At 36.8% G+C, this 19,913-nt stretch overlaps 3 protein-coding genes across 6 annotated transcripts; all 3 read right to left on the bottom strand.

The window, feature by feature from the left end:
* Nucleotides 1-1,026: 1,026 nt before the first annotated feature.
* LOC121240369 lies at nt 1,027-6,492 on the bottom strand. The gene is made up of 3 exons (XM_041137786.1): nt 6,209-6,492; nt 4,451-4,806; nt 1,027-3,038 (listed from the first exon to the last, which is right to left on the bottom strand). Exons 1-3 carry the CDS (start codon nt 6,408-6,410, stop codon nt 1,413-1,415), a joined length of 2,184 nt encoding a protein of 727 aa, XP_040993720.1. The 5' UTR covers nt 6,411-6,492; the 3' UTR covers nt 1,027-1,412.
* A 1,116-nt stretch (nt 6,493-7,608) lies between these two features.
* LOC121241180 (tRNA-dihydrouridine(20/20a) synthase) lies at nt 7,609-13,796 on the bottom strand. Of its 4 annotated transcripts, none has more exons than XM_041138841.1 (13): nt 13,658-13,796; nt 12,632-12,869; nt 12,419-12,545; nt 11,779-11,906; nt 11,629-11,698; nt 11,370-11,472; nt 10,314-10,431; nt 10,017-10,098; nt 9,302-9,363; nt 8,868-8,940; nt 8,691-8,771; nt 7,945-8,025; nt 7,609-7,847 (listed from the first exon to the last, which is right to left on the bottom strand). In XM_041138841.1, the coding sequence occupies exons 2-13, from the start codon at nt 12,829-12,831 to the stop codon at nt 7,680-7,682; spliced, it is 1,293 nt and encodes a 430-aa protein (XP_040994775.1). In that variant the 5' UTR covers nt 12,832-12,869; nt 13,658-13,796; the 3' UTR covers nt 7,609-7,679. The 4 variants fall into 4 exon arrangements, with proteins under 4 accessions (XP_040994775.1, XP_040994773.1, XP_040994774.1 ...); XM_041138839.1 differs by having other exon boundaries at nt 13,625-13,794; XM_041138840.1 differs by having other exon boundaries at nt 12,632-13,794.
* Nucleotides 13,797-14,678: 882 nt separating this feature from the next.
* On the bottom strand, nt 14,679-18,549 carry LOC121241417 (putative disease resistance protein At3g14460). The gene has a single exon (XM_041139173.1). The coding sequence runs from the start codon at nt 18,360-18,362 to the stop codon at nt 14,679-14,681; it is 3,684 nt and encodes a 1,227-aa protein (XP_040995107.1). The 5' UTR covers nt 18,363-18,549.
* Nucleotides 18,550-19,913: the final 1,364 nt, after the last annotated feature.

A 19,913-nucleotide genomic window follows, 5' to 3' on the forward strand; every position in this document is an offset into this window, starting at 1 on the left:
TATTGTTATTATTGTTATTATTATTATAAAAAGGACAAAAAACCTATCAATATTAAGAATATTAGTATTGGACTTATCAAATGAATGTCATCTTCAAAATTTAATGAATTTGTATTTAAAATCATTGCATTAGATTCAGTTTATACTAAAATCTTCAATTTTGAGTTACAGTACATTTAAGTTTATCTCTAAATTTGAAAATTAACTGTTCACACTCTATAACCATTATTTTATTTACTTAAATTATTATTTCCCACTTTTGAGTCAAAATATATTTAAGTTGGAAAACAATAATTTAACTATTAAATTAAATTATTAATTAATATAGAGTTAGTGTAATTGTAAAATATGAAAAAATAAATTAAAAATATTATTATTAAAAAAATAATATTATATTATTATTTTGACTAATTCAATAGTTAATTCAATATGGGGTTATAGCTAGAGAGGTTTTAAATTTATAGAAAATATGTACTTTTCATCAAATTTTAGAGATAAATTTGATAAAACTAATACCAATGCTCTAAAATTTGTTAGTATAATTTTTGTAGTCTCAATTGAATGACCCAATAAGAAAAGTGTTACACAAGATGATTGACATGGTAGAGAGTCATGATTCAGGTTGTTCTGATAATTCTAATATCCAGTTACTACAATTTTAATGACTATTTTTAATTCAATAGTTTATTTTTTCCTGGTTTTTATCGGTTATAAAACATTCTCTGAAGAAAATTTACTATAATTTAATATATGTCACTGATATATACGAAGATAAAACAATCTGAAGTATCAAAACAGTACAAATACGTATGCAGTCCCTCCAACACTATCTTCTGAAGATAATGGGATAAGTTCTGTTAAGACAAGAGACATTTCTATTGTAAGGTTAAATTCTTTATGGGATAAGAGTTTTTTTGGCTGGAGATGTTACAATTCTCCTGCCGAGGACAATTTAATGACTGACTTTTTCTAGGAGCATTCCGAGTTCACAGCAGTTTCTCTATGGTAATGTACTAGACATTCAAGTTACTTTTAAATGGTTAAAACAAAATGAGAAAAGGGTAAAAAAAGTTAACAGAAAAGGCTATACAATAAAATGATGACCAGCATACATCTATTACTTGCCTAAACCAAGTTTATACAAAAAAAAAAAAAGTTGTATCATATGAGACTCTCTGCAAAGATTTCATGGCTGCAGAATGTCCGATGGTCCTGCAGGCTTTCACCCTCAATGATCAAAGGCACATCCACTACATCGCAGTAGTTCATATCCACTGAAATATGGCTGGTGTCTGCAGGAGATGACAGTTCACCATCCTCCAGCGAAATTAAGTTGCATTGCTCGGTAATTGGGGAGTCATCATCCGTATCCTTGATGCAAGGAACTTCGACGTTTAATTCCTGCATGTCAGTCAAAAGGGCTTCAAGGGAGCCTTGGTATTGGAATTTTCCTGAGATGCAAATTTCACATCCAGGACTGGAATCTTGAAATCCACTACAGAAACTGCACATGAAAAGTCAAGAACTTTCTGCAGAAATTCAGATCCACATTTTGTGTTTTCTAATGTAGCAGCCAATTCAGAGCTTGCAACATCATCTTCTTGGGTAGTATCAGAGACATTCTCGCTATTAGGAACTGAAGTATTGCTTTTCTCCTTGCTCACTTCTAAATTTACACTATCATTCAATATCTGAGTGGAATCTGTTCTTGTTATTTCGTGTTCAACTATAGGGTCAAATCCTGTGGCCTGAAAGTCACCTTCCCCTCCCTTGGAGTGCCGGCAGTCTTTGTCAGCTCCCCCAGCTGTCTCCTCAGGGCAGTCATCATTAGGAGATCCTATTACATCTCCTTCACCCTCTAGACAAGTATTGGATGAAATTGAATATTTCGTACACTCTGTCCCATCTGTTCTATAGCAAGAAACTGGATGATCTATTTCACACTGAACTCCAGGTGAAGCTTTCTTATTGTCACTTTCATCATCTTCATTTGAAAACTCAGGGGCTTTAACTGCAAGAGTTTGGGTATAGGTTGGAGGTGGGATTGAAGTTGAAGATACAAATTGTGCGAGTGCAGATGCTAAAGCATCATCAATTGAAAAGGCTTGCTTTGGTCTATCCTTCAAAGAGTTTTTCAGTGTGTCTGTTGCAAAAGTTTCTTCCACATCATCACAATTTGAAAACTCAGGAGCAGTGACAACAAGACCTGGGAGCAACTGAGCAGCGTTCACTGAGTCACATGCATCATAAGGAGGGATGGGCGTTACATCTGGACAAAAGTCCTTCTTATCTGATTCAAATGATCCACAATTAGGATAATCACTTCCACTATTATAGAAGGAGTTGGATTCTGATTCATTGCATGAAAAATCAGGAGCACAAATTCTTGAGCAAGATGGCAACTCAGAATTAAGTGATTTCTTCATCAGTACTTCAAGTTGCTGCTCTACCCTCTGGAGTCTTACCTCAATGCTGCTTATGGGCTTTAGCATGTTTTCTTCAAACCTCAAACAAAGATCCTCTATTCTGCCTACTCGAGAAACAAGCTCGTCCATGGCTCTTTCAAGATGAGAATGTGAGGGGTGATTAGGCTTGTTTTCTGAAACAGGAACTTGTGGAGGATTCAGCATATGTGGTGGACCTGCACTGGAACCATTCACCCCTTGGCACTTCACTTCTTGATGATCGGTTAGACTGGATTTTCCTTCCTGCTGTTTAATTTTACTTGCAAAGTTTGTCGGATCAGTTGACCTTGACCCATAGTCAGGAAATTTCTGCTTTTCCATTGTACCAGTACTATGCTTAGTTGTCTTAGATAACTGCAAAAGGGTTGGTACAAGCATGGCCATAAGAGAACTTCCAGCTGGGTTTTCCACCCGATCCTCCTGATCTTCAGAGTCAGTTGAAGCAACAGGATCAGCAAACACATACACTTCATCAACATAAACACAATCTTTACTCTGAAGTGAGAGCAGACGAAGTGTAAGGGATAAGCAAGGACTTGCATCAGTAATCTCTGCTGTAGCCTCATAAAACTCCTGTAAATTTTTAAGGTTAAGGGGGGGAAAAGATAGTGGAAGAAAAACCAAAAGCAAATAGGGAAAAAACTATAGGATGTCATGATAGCTGAAACAACTTGGACATTCCTTATTCTGAGCATTAAATCATAGCATCCCCAACTAGATTTGGAGAAGTAAGCCTAACACATGAAGGTAAATTGTTTAAACCTCCCCTAGAGTTTTCAAATACATGTACCTCCCTTGTATTTTATAAAATTACACTCCCATCCATGATAAAAGACGCCATAAACAGAAAATGGAGACTGGTGATTATCTTTCATTATTTTTTATAAAATGTTAGAGATTTGCTTCATTAAAAATTAAAAAGGTTAGAATTTAAAACCTTCATGTTGTTCATCCTCCTCCCCCCTCTTCTTTTTCTAACCTTAACATTTCATATCCTTCATCTACCGGCCCTAAATTTCCAAACAGCAAACTACCATCACTGAATCCCAAATCCAGATAGATTCCATCTGCTAATCCAAATCTCCAATCACCAATCCACAATCTTAACCCCAACCATATTCCATCTGCTAATCTCAATCCATATAGTAAAATGACAACAGATCTTGGCAATAAGCATAAAATATTCCAGATCGACTTCTGTTTCCATCACAAGCGTTGGCCTTTAGAAGTAGGTTTAAGGAGCAGATGTTTTTGTTGCAGACAGGCAAAGTTCATATGTCAAAACTTCACCTGCAACCTTAAACGCCAAGATCTTGTGATCAATGGCCAAATTGGGTCTGCTCAAAGAGCAACAGAGGTTGGAGATGATAGTGGAACTTTGGCTTTAGAGAATGGTGGCTATATTTATCAAAACCGGTGGGCTTTACCCATGGGTGGCAGTAGATAGTGGTCAACTGAGTCCCCCCTTTAAGAAAAAACACATTAAGGCTGTGTTCATATCAGAAGAAAGGAGGGCTCCGTAAACTCAAACTTCTGTATGTATTGGAACTGGAAAAAATACTTATGATAATTCCTGACTCATTCTATGATGGTAAACTGACAGAATGGACCTAAATGTATGCCTTCCGTGGCACTTGAGGGATGCCCAAGTAATTTTCTCAGAGAAGGAAAGTGTCTATGTTATTTGTCAAAATGCAAGGGAGGTTGAAGTAGTTCACCCAAAAATAAATTTATCGAAAGAATGCCCTGGTTAGTTGATACTTTAATCATTTGCACTCTTAATCTACTTGGCCCAATCAATGGCTAGATCATTCCTTCTTCTTTTTTTCTTTTTTTTTTCCCTTTGTGTTTCTTGGGAAGGGATGGAAGCCACTATACAAGCCACTAAGTGATATACATCAAAATATTATACCCACCATTTAAGAGCAGGAAATGGGGACAAAAAGAGCTTTGCTTGAATAAGTACAAAGATAGCCAAAATATACCTGCTTGTTTCTGCCTGCAACGCTATCAGCCTCCGATGTCAAAGATGAGTTTTTCTTCTCAGCCACAGGAGTATCAGGGACTCTCACTTCAACCCAGTCATCTTCACCACCAGTCAAATTACGCCCACTTTTCACATCTGCTTCACCCAGGCCTTTATTAGTCCCATCTAGATTGGGAGAAATAACTTCTTCAACTTCAGCTGTGAGCACTTCTTCATCTCTAGCAGCAATGCCACAGCGAACAGTACAGAGATACTCATTGCTGCACTGTAGACCAGAATGATAGTACATCTCATAGACTCGAGCAGTACTTCGAACATAAACCTGCCTCACCTCGTGCTTTTGCATCAAATCAACTGCGACAGAAGCTTATTATTTACAAGGATAATGTGGGAGGTTCCAATAATTATCTCATCTACTTTCACTTGAAGAAAATAAATAAGGTTCTAGGAAAATTATGCGTAAATTCAAGAGCTACTTAATCGATGGCCTTAATCTATAAACATCACATCAGAAAGAAATTTCAATATAATAGGAACAGATGATGACCATATTTAAAGCAAGTGTAGTGGGCTTCTACATGTCTTCTTCCTAAGAAGCAAGGAGAAACAGTGGATGTAAAATACCAATACTGACACCACATGAGTAAACAAGCTGGAGTTTCACAATTCATGATAGGAAGCAAATTCGAGTTTGGGCACAGCCGGGTTGGGCCTGATCATTCACATGGATATTAAAACATAACAACATTGATAGGATTCCACAAATCCTTTCAAACGCACAAAGCATAAAATATAATTTCTACCAGAGGACTCAGAAACTACAAAACCATCAATGAGTTGGTGGTGATGGTGGTGGCAGCAGCCCTCTCAACTCCTTTTGAGCATGCCCAGAACTTCATGGGTGTCGCACCGCAAATCACAATGCAGAGAATACAAAAGTGCTCATATTTGAAACAAAATGAACTTAATGCTTATCATTACACATACACTGTTGAAACTGAGTTAATTTTTTTTTATAAGTAAAAATATGAAATTGAGTTAATTCCTCCAGTTCAATGCAATAATATCTCCTGTTTAGTTCTTCACAATTGGTAAATCAGAGTTTTGCTCACAAATCCGCAATTTTGACAAACAATCTTCACCTTTATTATATTCCATAAATTTGTTCAAATAATCAACAAGTCATCACTAACACCCAACTTTGCCTAATTCTTGTCCTCAAAGAAACAGCTGCTGTCTACGTACTCCACTTACAAAACGGTGCTCATATGTGAAGAAAATAAAACTACACATTAACTATGCGATATAGTGTACCAAGAAGTAATCTCAACTATTGTTCAAACAATCCTCTCTTACGCGTAATCCTCTACTGAGCTAAGCGACATTTTCATGCTTTGTCTAAAACCAGATAAAAAAAAGAGAGAGAAAAATCTATGCTCTACAAATTTCCTGAAACTTGGGAAAAGAAAACCGGATTTTTTTTTCTTACAAAAAAAAGTTGCCTCAAACAGAGGGATAAAACCGAACCTTTTTGCAAACATGAATTCACGAATCCCATCCTGATTCATTTGAAAATAAAAAATAAAATAATACAGGAAACAGTTCGCGAATTAATTTAACCGGAAAAAGCTCTCATAGCTCATATAAACCGAAACAACGAAAGCCAACTGATTTTTCCTCGGGAAGAAGTTATCATACAAAATATTCCAATAGAAGCAAAAGAAAGGAGTAAAGAACTGAAATTTGCAGCACTAACTTGTGATCTCGCAAGGGCCGGAATCCGGCGAAGGAGGGCGCAGAACAAGAGGGGATTTGAAGACGGTTGGATTGCAGGTGATTTTTGGGTCGTCGTCGTCGTCGTCGTCGTCGATCGGGGAATGAGAGGACTCGAAAGCGAGGGAATTCGCGAGAGAGCCGCCGGTGACGGTCCAGTTGGTTGAAGAGCTCCATGATTCCATTGCTGGTGGGTGCGTTTGAGTTTGTCTGGTTCTGACTCTCTCACAGTAGATAAAGGTTCTTTCTTGCGTATTTCTAATACAATTATTTGTTTTTGGGCCCGTATTAATAAGCGTTACCGCCACAAAATCAGACAAAATACTACATTAACTTACCGTGCATTGCATAACTAAATTATATTTTATTTTTAATTTATTTTTTGTTCAAATTCGATTATTCAGATAGATATTTTTAATGTGTGCAAGTGAAAGTAAAATATTTAATGCTTTCATAAGAGATTTTTAAAGCAATTTAAATTTGAAGAAATAGATATAATCGCTCTGCAAATTGGAGAGTAATAATAATGTTGTAGGTTAAAGTGATTTTTACTGGAGGTTTCATAGATTAAGGTTGTATTTGGATGTTGAAATGAATTGAATTGAGTTGAGTTGAGATGATAAAATATTATTAGAATATTATTTTTTAATATTATTATTATTTTTAGATTTGAAAAAGTTGAATTGTTTATTATATTTTGTATTGGAATTCAAAAAAATTGTAATGATAAGTTGAAATGAGTTGATGATTCAAATGAAGCGTAACTGTTGAACAAAACAGAGTGAATACATAGAGGAGTGTGGAGGTTTTGTTTTGATCTTTGATGAAATAATTTCTATTGTGATTGTTTTTTGAAATATTTTTATCTTTTTTATTACATGTGATGTAATTCTAAAAGCAAGTGGCCTAACCACTAAATTTCTAGATTTTTTTTTTTGGCCAAGTGATGTCTAACATGGTAGCATAAAGATTTCAACACATGACCTCATGTCGCCCCACCCCAACCTTTACACATAAAAATATATTTTATTCAAAGATTGATGACAAATTATACCATGAATTTTGCAATATATCAATTACTATTCACCCGTATACTCTACACCTCACAGTTTTTTTTTCAGTATAAAATATTTTTCATAGGGTGTGAGATGTAAAATAGTGAATAGTGACTAATGAGAATAATTATTATTGCACCATATATATATATATATATATATATAGGTGGGAGGAATTCGTGCGTGGCCTTGAGAGACCTCCGATAGTTGCAGCCAGATATCGAGGAGGACGATGACAAACAGTCAGTGTTTCCTTTCCACTCGCTACGTGCGATTGATATAATTCATTTTGATTGTTAATAATGTTTATATTATTGTATGTAACCAATCACCTCAAGATTTATTAACCACATAATGTTACATGAGACCAATCAGTTCACGTTCAAAAAGATTCACAAACTACGCATACAGTACCACCTCCTGTTCTCTAACATTATATGGAGGGGGTAACATACTATGTATATCAGCAAAAAGATCATCACGACCAGCTGCTGGCTTTGCAACACTTGAATCCAACACACGGTCCGGAATTGCCACCAGGGTTTCCTCCAAAAATGATTTAATCGTCTACAAGGTTTTCATCTTTGTGTCAGAATCTTTCTTCAAGCAAAAAAGCAACAATTGCCGAGACGACAAGGACAACAACAACAAAGACAATTCTCACCGTGCAATGCTGGTAAGCGGCATCGGCTTTGCGCTTCCACAGACCATTCCCAGGCTCTGAATGGAAAAAGTTAATGAGAGGCTGCAACACAGAAGACACGTCAGAAAATATTAGGACTATTGTAAGCATAAGCAAGTGAGAAACTGACTTCAGGGAAAAAAATAGGTGTGTTAGTCTATATGCAGCAATCAGATACTAGGGATTCTAATACAATATTTACTTTGCACTTCTAAGTATATCCACCACTTCCATATTCATTTCCAAAGTAGGACACTATAAGGCAACGGGTAGTAAGCAACGAGGCAGTTAAACTGGGCCAGCATAGCAGCAACATCTTTTTATTTATTTATTTTTTTTCTTTATTTTATTTTATAAGTAGCATAGCAGCAACATTGATGATCTGTGACCCAAGCATCTACATCTCCTCTTTGGCATGTGGAATGCCAAATTTCACGAAATGGCATCATCTCTGGGCAACATATGTTCCCATATACTAAAGGACCCAATGCGACATAGCCTAAATTTTAATACCATATTGGGATCAAATCAGCTTGATAGCCAAGGTAGCCTAACGCAAAAGAACAGTATATAATGCAGGGATAATTCTGTTTTATTGTTCAATCATCCATGTCTACAAGAAGTATGGCTATATATTAAATCTTACCATTGAAAAAAATAATAAAATAATAAATTTAGTGAAGAAACAGAATAAAAAGCAAAACAATAATCAGTTAAAGTATTCGCACCATCACCACATCCCGGACACGTGGTCTCGGCCCATATTTTCCCAAAACGGAATCTCCATAGACTTGATACTTCTCTAGAATCTAGAATGACAAAGAAAATAAAAACTGTAAGTCAAGTAAATTGATCAGAGAAAATGTGTGCATGCATTCATTTGAGAGCTGAATATGTAAATCAACCTGACGACGTGTAAGGCCACTGCTTGGTAAACCATAAATTGCTGAATCAACATGTCCCAAGGTATGCCAAGGGCTGTATTAAAAAGGGCAAGTGGTATTTCGTCAACTACTCGGTGTCAACAGCGGGAAGTATTGTGTGCGCGTAAAGCATCTTGTTTAACTCTCAAAACTCATGAAAGCTAGGGAATTCACCCAATTTTTCCTTTCCCACTCCCTCACTCAAAATAAGGATTTTTATTTGCATTGTGTGCGGGAGCATTTGTATACTCTGTTAATTGCACTAATTATAGCTGTCACAATTGAACTAGAATTACCATACTTATGGTTACTGTTTAAAACTGCACAAGCCAGAAATCACATAAATGAAACCAACTTTTAAAACTTTCTATCAATGACCAGACCAAGAAAATTCTCAAAATATGTATAACATATACTTGTTGTATGCGGCACGCCCAATCATCACACCATGAGCTCCTGCCCTTAGAGCTGCATTGGCCTATGATTTAAATGACCATGAAATAGGTAAAAGTGGAAGTATCAGAGAATTCATCAATAAATTACAAGATAGCAAATTCATTTAAAGAAAATTGTGTGAAGCATAACTCAGAACTAACAAACCATATCAAAAGCTAGAACCAATACATGAAGAGAAAAGAGAAGCAAAATAAAAAGCTAGGACCAAATATAAAAGCAGCAACCATTTATATATATATATATATATATATACATATAAGCACAAAATAACAAATATTTACACCAGATAGTTATAAAATGAAAAAAAAAAAAAAAACAAAATTAATTTACACCAGATGAATATAAGCAAAAAGTAGTGACTTCATAAAGGATCTCAATTTTCATTAGGAGGCATGGGAATCACAATAGTGCCTCGAGGGAGAGATTAGAGGTTTATTGTAGTAAAGTCATGCAAACGGGCCAATCCAAGTTCATACGTTCTGCCACAAATACAAGGAGCACTCTTAATAGCAAGCTGACATTGTCTTCTTCAGTTATTCCAGCTTTTAGATGTATCTTGACCCCTACATATGCCGCCTGTATGTATCTATGATGTGTGTGCATGTTTGCTTTATAGATACAATTCTTGACATCCAGGCATATACTGACAGAGAAAAAAGAAGATAATTGTCTCACCTCGTCAACACAAGTTATGCCTCCATTGATTGTAAATCTCAAGTCAGGAAAGTCACGCTGGAGACCATAAAAGTATTCGTATCTGCATAATTAAATATATTGGAAAGTGTACATATCAATTAATAACAGTGCATATCTGCAATTGACATATCCTGAGTAGCAGTGTATGATTCTGATGCTCATGTCTTGATAAATAATAAAATATTCATTAAAAACCTCAACAGGCCCATTCCAAGTACTCAAGAGTGGTAATTGTGGTAATTAGTTTTAGTAAGAGTAGAATAATCAAGTACATACTTTAAGGGGGGAATACTTCGATTTTCAGCTGGGCTGATGCCATTGAGGAGGGCCTTTCTCGAGTGTATTATGAAATGCCTAGTTGGTGATAGAGAAGAAACCTTATAGATAAAATCACCTGAAATGATGAAAAAAAACAACAACAAACACAAAAATATGAGGATGCAACCCTAGCAACCTTGGCATATAACCTAATCATAGTTCTAGAATATTGATTCTTGGCTCAACAGCAAAAAAACATAGCCAGCTCCTGGAGAGGAATCATGTAACACAGTATGCGTTGCTAAAAGACATGGAAAGGCATAGAAATATTGCATTCGGCAGAAATTGAAGCCACGGTTAAGCCATGTTACTGTAAGAAATCAGATTTTATAAGACAAACTTATATTTTTTTTTATAAGTAATAAGAATTCATTTCAAGGCACAATCCAAGTACACATGAAGTATACAAGACATACGCCTATCTAGAAGAAGAAAAAGAAACAACAAAATCATGAAAGCTATGCCCATTAAAGTCTATCAAAGCTGTTTAAAGGAAGAGTGTTAAGAGTCTAAAGTCTAACAAACTGTCCAAAGCTATCCAGAGAAAGCTGTATACGCATGCATGTATGTACGTATGAGAATTTCTAAGTTGAAAGCCCATATATTGGCAAGACATTCAAATGCAACCATAGAGAATCGATGGTGGCAGAGTATTTTCAGGTGAAAGCACAATTTGGTTCTAGTTTCTTCTCCTCCAGCAGTTCGTTCTAAATTTGAGGACTACCTCGTTTACTTTCACAAAACTTCTCATCTCATTCATCTCATTTAATCATTACAACTTTCCCAAATTTCCATACAAAATAAAATGAACAATTCAACTTTTTCAAATTCCAAAACAAAAATAATATTAAAAAAACATATTCTAATAATATTTTATTCAACTTTCATCTCATCTCATCTCATCTACGAAAACAAACGAGACCTTAAGAGAAAAAAAAGTACCAAAGAAAATTTAACTTAAATTGTTTGCCTTAAACTGGAACAGACAAAAAAATGTTGATGAGTGGACCTTACAAAGCTCATTATACGAATCATGATTATCGACACCAATTCGACATTTAACAGAAACAGGAGCATCTGTATTGGCAGCAATCACTGACATGGCTTCCCCAACAAACTATCCTTGTAAACAACAATTGCCATATCAGAGCATATTGAGAAAGAAAGTTACTATCCAGACATATTGCAGTAAACATTTTCTTTTATTGGTAAGCATAGCCGTTTATGCACCAGCATGTTGCAGTAATCAAATAAATCAGCATAGTTATCAAACCTTTGGATCAAGCATAAGACGAACACCAAAGCATCCATGTCCAGCTACTTTAGGGCTAGGACATCCGCAACTGGTAAACACTAAAATGGCTCAGTCCAGTGTTCAAATAGGAAAAAAGCTTAAAGAGATGGCACAATAAATTGTACAAACTTGAAATTGATTTCATCATAGTGGTACGGATTAGAAAGTTTAGTTGCTTTTGCCAGGTTTTCCAAATTATTCCCACCAATCTGAAGCACGATGGGATGTTGTTCTGGAGAATATTCCAAGAATCTGTCCTGAGCAAGAGAAATATAAATATAAGAGTGAGAAGTATGGGGACAGCAACCCGTCAGATACACCAAAATTTGAGGAAATGAGGGCATAACACAATGTTAATGGCAGTGAAACTGGAAATTGAAATTTCATAACCATTCAAGCGTCTACCACATCAGGATATAATAAAATTAAAATGAGGTATGAAACAAGCTTCAAAAGGAGTTAAAAAAAATTGTTGCTTGAAAGCCAAACAATTAGTTGTACTACTCCATCTTAATCATGGACCAAAGGTCCATTCTTGAGCTTGCATACCAAGTCAGGATTCCTAGGAGAAGAGAAGCCTGGAGTTGGATTCATCCAATACGCAACATAACACCAAAAATCTAGTGATGTTAATGAATCATGCTCACAATTTTGCATGCTCCATCCTACAAAGTTACGTCATTTTTCATGTACTAAATACTTCAGTTGCTCACAATACTGTTAATACTTCTTCAATCTCCTCCAAAAGGAAATTCTTTTACTAACTTACAAGATTATCCTTCTGATAAACAATTGTTTCAGCTGCAAGCATCTCTGTGTAGAGCCATGCATGTTTCGAGATGAGACGGGCAAGAGTCCTATAATGATTGTCCGTCCACTCCATCATCGGAGCAACACTGATCAAAACCCAATACAAAATAAGGTTCGTAGAATCAATACACTTACTTTTGAGCATACAAAATTGAAACATATGAATAGCCACCTAAACAAGGGAGGAGGATAGCGCCCTGCAACCATCACAGCATTCGCAAGTAGTTGATCTTTTCTAGTATAAGCAGACAGGCTCTTTGATTTGGTCAAATTCCTATGGAATATAGCGAATGGCAATCTGCTATTGGTTTTTAGGAGATATGAATGAATAGGAGTGAATGAAGCTGTCAGAGAGCATCCTGAAAAGTTCATTCCCCTCTAATCAGACCATAGCCTGCTCCATTGAGTACCTATCCATTGAATATAGCCATATACATGTGAAAAAACAGACAAACAAGATAGTTTTAGTGAGTCAGCAAAAACTATTCACAGCGTGTATCCATAAACTCCTAGAAGATTATACACAGTAAAGGAAAATAAAGGTCATATACTAGCAACAGTGCAACGCAAAAATTCCAAGTTTCCCCTTGGAAAAAAAAAGTCAGCTTTATGTAAATTAATAAAAGAGTAATACTACATAGGTTGGAGTTTCGTACTGCCATATTCGAGAAAAAAAAATCTTAAAAAGGAGTCGGCTAATTAGGCTGGTTAAATCTGTGCAAGTCTTGCAAGCCAAATGTAACGACCCAGAAAAAATGCTAGTCTGATATGCGATATAACTCCAAAAATACAATTCAATCGAAGCTTCTCTAGAATTATCTATAAAGCGCAGCTTCACTAAGATTACTCATCGTAGATGCCACCTCTAGACCCAATAATCCAAGGCTAAAGAAGAGACTTTCCAGAGCATTCACAGAAGGGATAAATTCCATCCAATAGAGTGAAAGCAAGCACAACAAATAAAGAAAAAGAAAGAGAGAACGAGAAGCACCAAATGAACATGAAATGCATGCGAAGCAAACCCATTGAAGGACTCTAAAAAAAGAACAAAATTCAGTTTTTTTTTTCCATTTGATTGCATAGCAAAGAAATGGACAAATGATTGAACGAATAAAACCAACAAGAGGCATTTTCTCGAACAGATGATCAGCACGGGATTGCATACATAGATGCACACAGATCCAAAAAGACAATATACAGGTGTATGTGCGTAGACAGTCGCCGTGAGAACCGTAGGGAAATTTCAGGACTGCACCCGAGGTAGTTGGAGAGGAGCTGGATCCAGAGAGCCGTGTAGTTTTTCACTTTTTCTTGTTTCTACATCCCGCGGCAAATATTACTTTATCATCGACATCTATGCTCAAGGATACGAGGTCGTTTTGATTTAAAGAAAGGAAAAGTGGAACAGGCGAATACGTGGACCGATTGCAATTATTAATTACATTCAATTGGTTCCTCAGAAATATTATTTAGATTAGATAATAAAGAATAAAATCGTAAGATTAATGCATATATAGCCAAATGAATTTAGCAAATATGATACAATTGTGAATCTGTCAAACATCTATAATCCGGGGGAGAGATCTATATTTTTTAATGTCATATTAAAAGAGGTTTGAATTGTAATTAAAGAAAGAGGAATCTTTTTTTTTTTTTTTTCCATAGTTCGCGTTATGTGGTTGCCATGTCATGTTATTTTTCAGTGTCTTTTGCTGTCTCTTCGTTAGATTAGACATAGATTCGAATAACACTAACAAAAGGAAGGCTAAAGAGCAGCAAAGGATATATGCATTCGTTTGATTAGACAGACACATTTATTTCAATATGAAGAACAGCTAGCTCCACACATAGATTCGAATAACACTAACAAGATTTCCCCACAGACAACATCAACACATTCATGCACTAAAATTAAATTGGATTACTGTGCATTGCACAATTTCTTAATGAATAAATATAAATAGAAGTCATTATTAAAAGCATCTATTTTATACATACGATGTAATATCATCTAGACCACATGCTGCACTGCCCACCTATGCCTCCTGAGCTTGAAAATCATATATAAAACAGAATTGAGAAAATTATGATTGCAAGTGAGAGGAATATATTAAACACACAATAATCGGATAATAAATGGTTGACAAAGAGCACTTACCCTACGAAAGATCCCTTATGCAGATACAGCAGAAAGTGGGAATTCTTGCTTGATTTTCAGCTCATTCAATAAATTCTCCGTCAATCATTATACGGTGGGCCTTTGCAATCTTGTGCCATTCTCTTCCTTTTTTCCCATCGAGTTGTTTGGCCAACAAAGGACAGCCATTGATCTGTATAAGAGAGAGGGAGGAATGCAGCCCCTCTTTTGGCATGTCCTTGAACTTGGGGCAGTGATTGATTTGTAGATGAGAAAGGAAGGCGAGCAAAGCCACTCCTCGTATACACTCGAGGGTAGAGCAGTATTCGATCCGAAGACGCTGAAGAGAAGTTAGGTGTTGAAGCCCCTCCCTGTCCAAAGATTTCAGGTTTGGAAATCCATTGATGGAAAGATGGGTCAGAGTGGTGGGCAGCAATCCGGCCTCGGGAAAAGACTCCAAGTCTTCTGAGTTGCCACCGATTTCCAATTTTATAAGAGAGGGTAGTTTTTGCAAAACCCATCCCTTCCGATTAGCAAAAAGTTTGTCGCAGCAGTAGATGATAATTGAATTCAGACCGGAAGGCAAGCCGTCTTTAGGAAAATACTCAATTTCAGGACAATTCAGTACATGGAGACACATAAGAGAAGGAAGGAGTAGGTGCATATTGTCTGGCAGGGAACTCAGATTCTCACAATTATTGAGACAAAAGTATGTAAGATTTGGAGCACGCAATCCACCTTTCGGAAAAGATTTAAAATTAGGGCAGTTATGGATTTCTATCCACGAGACCATTGAATCATATTCATATCGTTCTGAAACCGCAAAAGATTCCAGATTCTTACACCAAGAGGTGGTGATTGTTGAAAGCTTTGGGAATTGGTCCAACTGAAACGACGTGAGAGATTCACAGGTTTTGAACAACTTCAATCTTTCAAGGGAAGAATACTGCGAATGCATTGGAATCTCCAACTTCTGGCACATGTTAATTTCGAGTGTTTTTAACTTGGAGAGTAGACTGCCGTCAGGAAGTGTCATGAGCGAGAAACAATCAGTGATTCTTAATTCTTGAAGATTATCGTTGGAGTTCATCATCCCTTCTGGTAGCGAGTCTAGTACATCAAATCCCTCAACTGCAAGTTTCTGCACTCCACTCCGCAACTCCTTCAACAGAGCCTCGTTACAATGTATTAGCTCCAATTCACATGTGTTACGAGTCATTGGGAGTGGAACCACCAACTCTGGACATTTCTTAATTGCAAGTTTATCCAGAGAAGAAAAACCAACGGGTAACCCTCTCTTCAGCTTTGGACAGTCATCGATATAAAGCTCTCCGAGACGGGGAAAAGCTTCACCTCCTTCACTTCCAGCGCTAAAAGGTAACCATTCCTCCCATTTCATCATCTGCTGGAACTTCAAAACTTCCAAAGCTCCGAAAGGCTCAATCGAAGAAGAACCACAGCCATAAAATTCGAGACCCACTGTAGTGACTCCTGAAAACCCAATAATAGAGAGGTCCTGTAGATGGGGTAGCTGCCCAAGAGGTGGCAAGCTGCAACAATATGTGCACTTTTCCAGATGAAGAGATGTTATATTACGGTATGATTGATGCCCCAACCAATCTGGAAAACTATTACCACCATAATAGTTGATGGTGAGACTTTTCAAGTTTGTGTGAGGTTGGAGATTGTCGAGAATAATTCTCTGATTTTCTGAAATATTATCGACAGCATTCCATTTCAACTCCAACTTCTCGATGTTTTCCATGCTCTTTAAGCTTGCATCCCACGCATCCTTACCAGATGTAATGTTTTGGAGCTCCAAAATTGAAAGCTTTCCCCGGAGATTTTCAAGTTTTCCCAACTCTCCAATGCAAGACCCACCATCTTTGCCGACTACAAACGTAGTCAATGTCCGGAGACATTCCAGCCTACTCAGTTCAATCGGCATATGCTTTATTCTAGTTGCAGTAATATCAAGATGACGTAAATTAACGAGCTTTCGCATCTCTCTTGGCAATAAAGAAAGATCTCTACAACCTGATAACTTCAAAGTTTGCAAATTGATCAGCTCGCATATAGAATCAGGCAACTTTCCAACTTTAGTGAAAGAAAGGTCCAGATAGCGTAGATGTATGATATTCTCAATTGATTCAGGCAACTCAATCATATAATCCCGATAGTGGGATAGAGAGAGCATTCGTAAGCGTGTTAGTTTCAAAAATAAATTACGTGGCAATCTTTTAGTTGAGAGGAAATCACAGTTCCTTGGTGACAATTCAAGTGGCAAGAACGTCCTCAACCTTCGAGCCTCCTTACAAAGAGGCTCAAACTTCTCAAACACGTCAATGATATATGAGAAATAACGAGTCTTGCTCACAATTTCCTGAGAATCGTTGCTCTCCAGCGCAACGTTGAACTTTGCAGACACGAATCTTGCTAAATCATTGATTAGATCATGCATAACGAAACATGACGACTTACTGCCGCTTGCTTGTTGGAAAAACGATCTTGACACAAGATCAAAGAAGTAATCATCACCAACTTCTTCCATTGTCTTGTTCATGGACTCTTGCAGGAAACCTTCTGCCATCCACAGTAAGACTAACTCATCTTTTTCAAAAATATAAGCCTTTGGGAAAATTGAACAGTAAGCAAAGCATCGCTTTAACTCTAAGGGAAGACATTTGTAACTTAATATTAGAGCAGGAACTATCGGCTCATTCGGAAAATCCCATAAGTCACTTGTCAATACTTGTTTCCATGCAGCAACAACTTGGTTACATTGTAGGAGTGCTCCGATTGTCTTGATTGCTAAAGGTAGGCCTTTGCACTTTCTCACAATTTGTCTACCTATTTCCTCTAGCTCTTGATCAAGAGGTGAGTTATTAAAACTACCTTCTTGGATTGCATATTTTACAAATAGCAACCAACACTCTTCATCTGGCAACGGGTTTAGATGATGAGTTGTATCAGCACACATGATTGATGCAACATCTTCATCGCGAGTTATTACAATGACTTTACTTCCTTGAGCCCCACATTTGAGGGGATTACTTAAGATGTTCCAAACAGTAAAATTCATATTCCAAACATCATCTAAAACTAATAGCAACCTCTTCCCACTCAATTCATCCATTAGTTTAAGTTGAATCATGTTTAGATCCTTACTAGTAGTACAAGTGGACGAAGATATCGCTTCAAGCAATGTTTGGGCTACCTTGAACATGTTAAGTATTTTGGAAACACAGACCCAAGCTTGAATGTCAAAATGCTCCTTCACCCTAATGTCATCGTATACAACCTTACCAAGGGTGGTCTTACCAATTCCCCCCGTTCCTACGATGGCAATCACGCATATCTTGCTATCATCCGGCCGACAATGGCCAATTGAGCGCAAGTGGCTAATTATAGCCTCCTTATCATCATCCCTACCAAGAAAAAAAGATTCTTGGACCAAAGAAGCTGTGGGAGCCAATCTTATGAATGATTTGCATCCAACACCTTGAAGTGGGTCCATAAGATCCCTTTGTTCTGCTAGAAGTGCCAATCTATCGTGTACCTTTTTCACTTTACTTACGATGGCAGGGCTAAAGAAATAGTTGAGTAACTTACCCCAGCTGGCATTAGTAGCATTAATAAGAGTTTCTTCCAAAATGTCCTCTGCATCATAGATGGCATCTTTTAAGTCATCAATCCAGTCTTTCACGTTCCGATTTGTATCTGGCTTTCCCTCCGCGTCTTCTAGCACAGCATTCACGGACAGCATTTTTATCTCCAACTTGCTTAATTCATCAGTGAGTTTTCCCCCCGAACGAAGTTCAAGAACCCACGGGAAGCCAATCTATCGAGTATGACAGGAAGAAGTACTCCTGCCGCGAAGGTGGTCGCCATCATGTTTGCTCGTTCTTAATTAATTTGCAAATAAATAAAGAAAGGGGATTCCAAACAGCTAGCAGAGCAAATATCGATCAGATCAGATCATGGATATCTCCATTGCTTTGAATTCATTTATAGCACCCAATTACCTAATTAATTAGAGGCCAGCATTGTAATTGGAGACTCAAGTACTCCTCGGCATAGTCGACATATATGTGTGTCTCATGTGCACTCTTTGAATCTAATGTTTCATATGTAATTAAAATTAAAAGATGTGTAAATTCATAATTAAAAGACGTGATTTAATATAATACGTTATATTATAAAATAAATTCAAAATAAATTATAAATTATTTACTTTCATATATTCTTCTAGTGAACATGCAAGATATATCATATATCAATTATAATTATTTATTTATTATATATAAATATTTTTTCGTGTAAGGGAGGACGGCGCCTCCTCACTTTATCAATCAACCTCACTTGTTACAACCTAGCTAGCTACATGCATGGGTCTTTTTCCGGAGGACAAACTTAAAATTAATGGCCTCGATCTGATCTTACAATGATTTTTCCCTTGGTTTGACCAAAACATCACAATATGGGCACGTTGATTTGTCGTACTTGGAATGCTTGTTATGTATAAATTATTTAAATTGTGCGAGATTATAAGTAGGGCCAAGAGTAATAAAATTTTAAATGAAGAGTAAGGTTGTTTTTTTTCTTTTATCTTTTAGCTATTACGTACATTACTGTTGGGGCCGCTGGACTTTTAAAAGTCATAGTTATTAGAGGTACTACTTGTATGGTGCGGGGTGAGGTGGACCCACCCCCACACCCCGCCCTGCATCATGCGGGGGAGGGTTTCCAAGCCCCGGCTCCCAGGAGGTAGGGGTGGGCCTTCCAGCCAGGGTACAGGAGGTGGGGTTGAAATTACATCCCGTCTCGTCTCGCCCCGCCTCAGCCCAATGACTCATTGGGTCTATAAGTTATTTTTTGGTCTAAAATTATTTTTTAGACTTAAATTGTAATATAACTTAAATTATAATTTATAAATTCAAAAAAAAATATAAATTCATTAGAGTTGTATTTTTATTGTCTTGATTTCGTAAGTAAACTTTTATATAGGAGGCGGACAAGAGTGAGATAGCGGGAACGGGGTCTGCCCACCCCTAATAGTCATTCCAAACGTGCATACGAAATAATTAAACCTTTTAATTACTTGTCTATTTAATTATATCGTCGATCGGGACTCCTTAACAAACGTCAGAACTTCTCAAGCAGAAGGCAAGGGAATTAGGAGATAAAGGATATGGTATTCCTTATCTCCTAATTACTTCTCATAGCTATATAGGAAGAAGAAATTAGAGAGAGCTAGCAAGCTAGGAAGAACATTCCATGATACGATCGAGTATATATATATTTATATATATATATA

This window comes from Juglans microcarpa x Juglans regia, chromosome 7S (assembly GCF_004785595.1).
Source record: "Juglans microcarpa x Juglans regia isolate MS1-56 chromosome 7S, Jm3101_v1.0, whole genome shotgun sequence".
Classification (NCBI taxonomy): Eukaryota; Viridiplantae; Streptophyta; class Magnoliopsida; order Fagales; family Juglandaceae; genus Juglans; species Juglans microcarpa x Juglans regia.

Excerpts from the sequence above, each read along its gene's own strand:
- LOC121240369 (XM_041137786.1), bottom strand. The coding sequence starts at position 6,410 with ATGGAATCATGGAGCTCTTCAACCAACTGGACCGTCACCGGCGGCTCT. Across the intron at positions 4,807-6,208 it reads CGGCCCTTGCGAGATCACAA|TTGATTTGATGCAAAAGCAC; the intron begins GTTAGTGCTGCA and ends CTTCTGTCGCAG. Across the intron at positions 3,039-4,450 it reads TTGCAGGCAGAAACAAGCAG|GAGTTTTATGAGGCTACAGC; the intron begins GTATATTTTGGC and ends AAAAATTTACAG.
- LOC121241417 (XM_041139173.1), bottom strand. The coding sequence starts at position 18,362 with ATGCTGTCCGTGAATGCTGTGCTAGAAGACGCGGAGGGAAAGCCAGAT.
- LOC121241180 (XM_041138841.1), bottom strand. The coding sequence starts at position 12,831 with ATGAACTTTTCAGGATGCTCTCTGACAGCTTCATTCACTCCTATTCAT. Across the intron at positions 9,364-10,016 it reads GCATAACTTGTGTTGACGAG|GCCAATGCAGCTCTAAGGGC; the intron begins GTGAGACAATTA and ends TTTAAATCATAG. Across the intron at positions 8,772-8,867 it reads GTGGCCTTACACGTCGTCAG|ATTCTAGAGAAGTATCAAGT; the intron begins GTTGATTTACAT and ends TTGTCATTCTAG.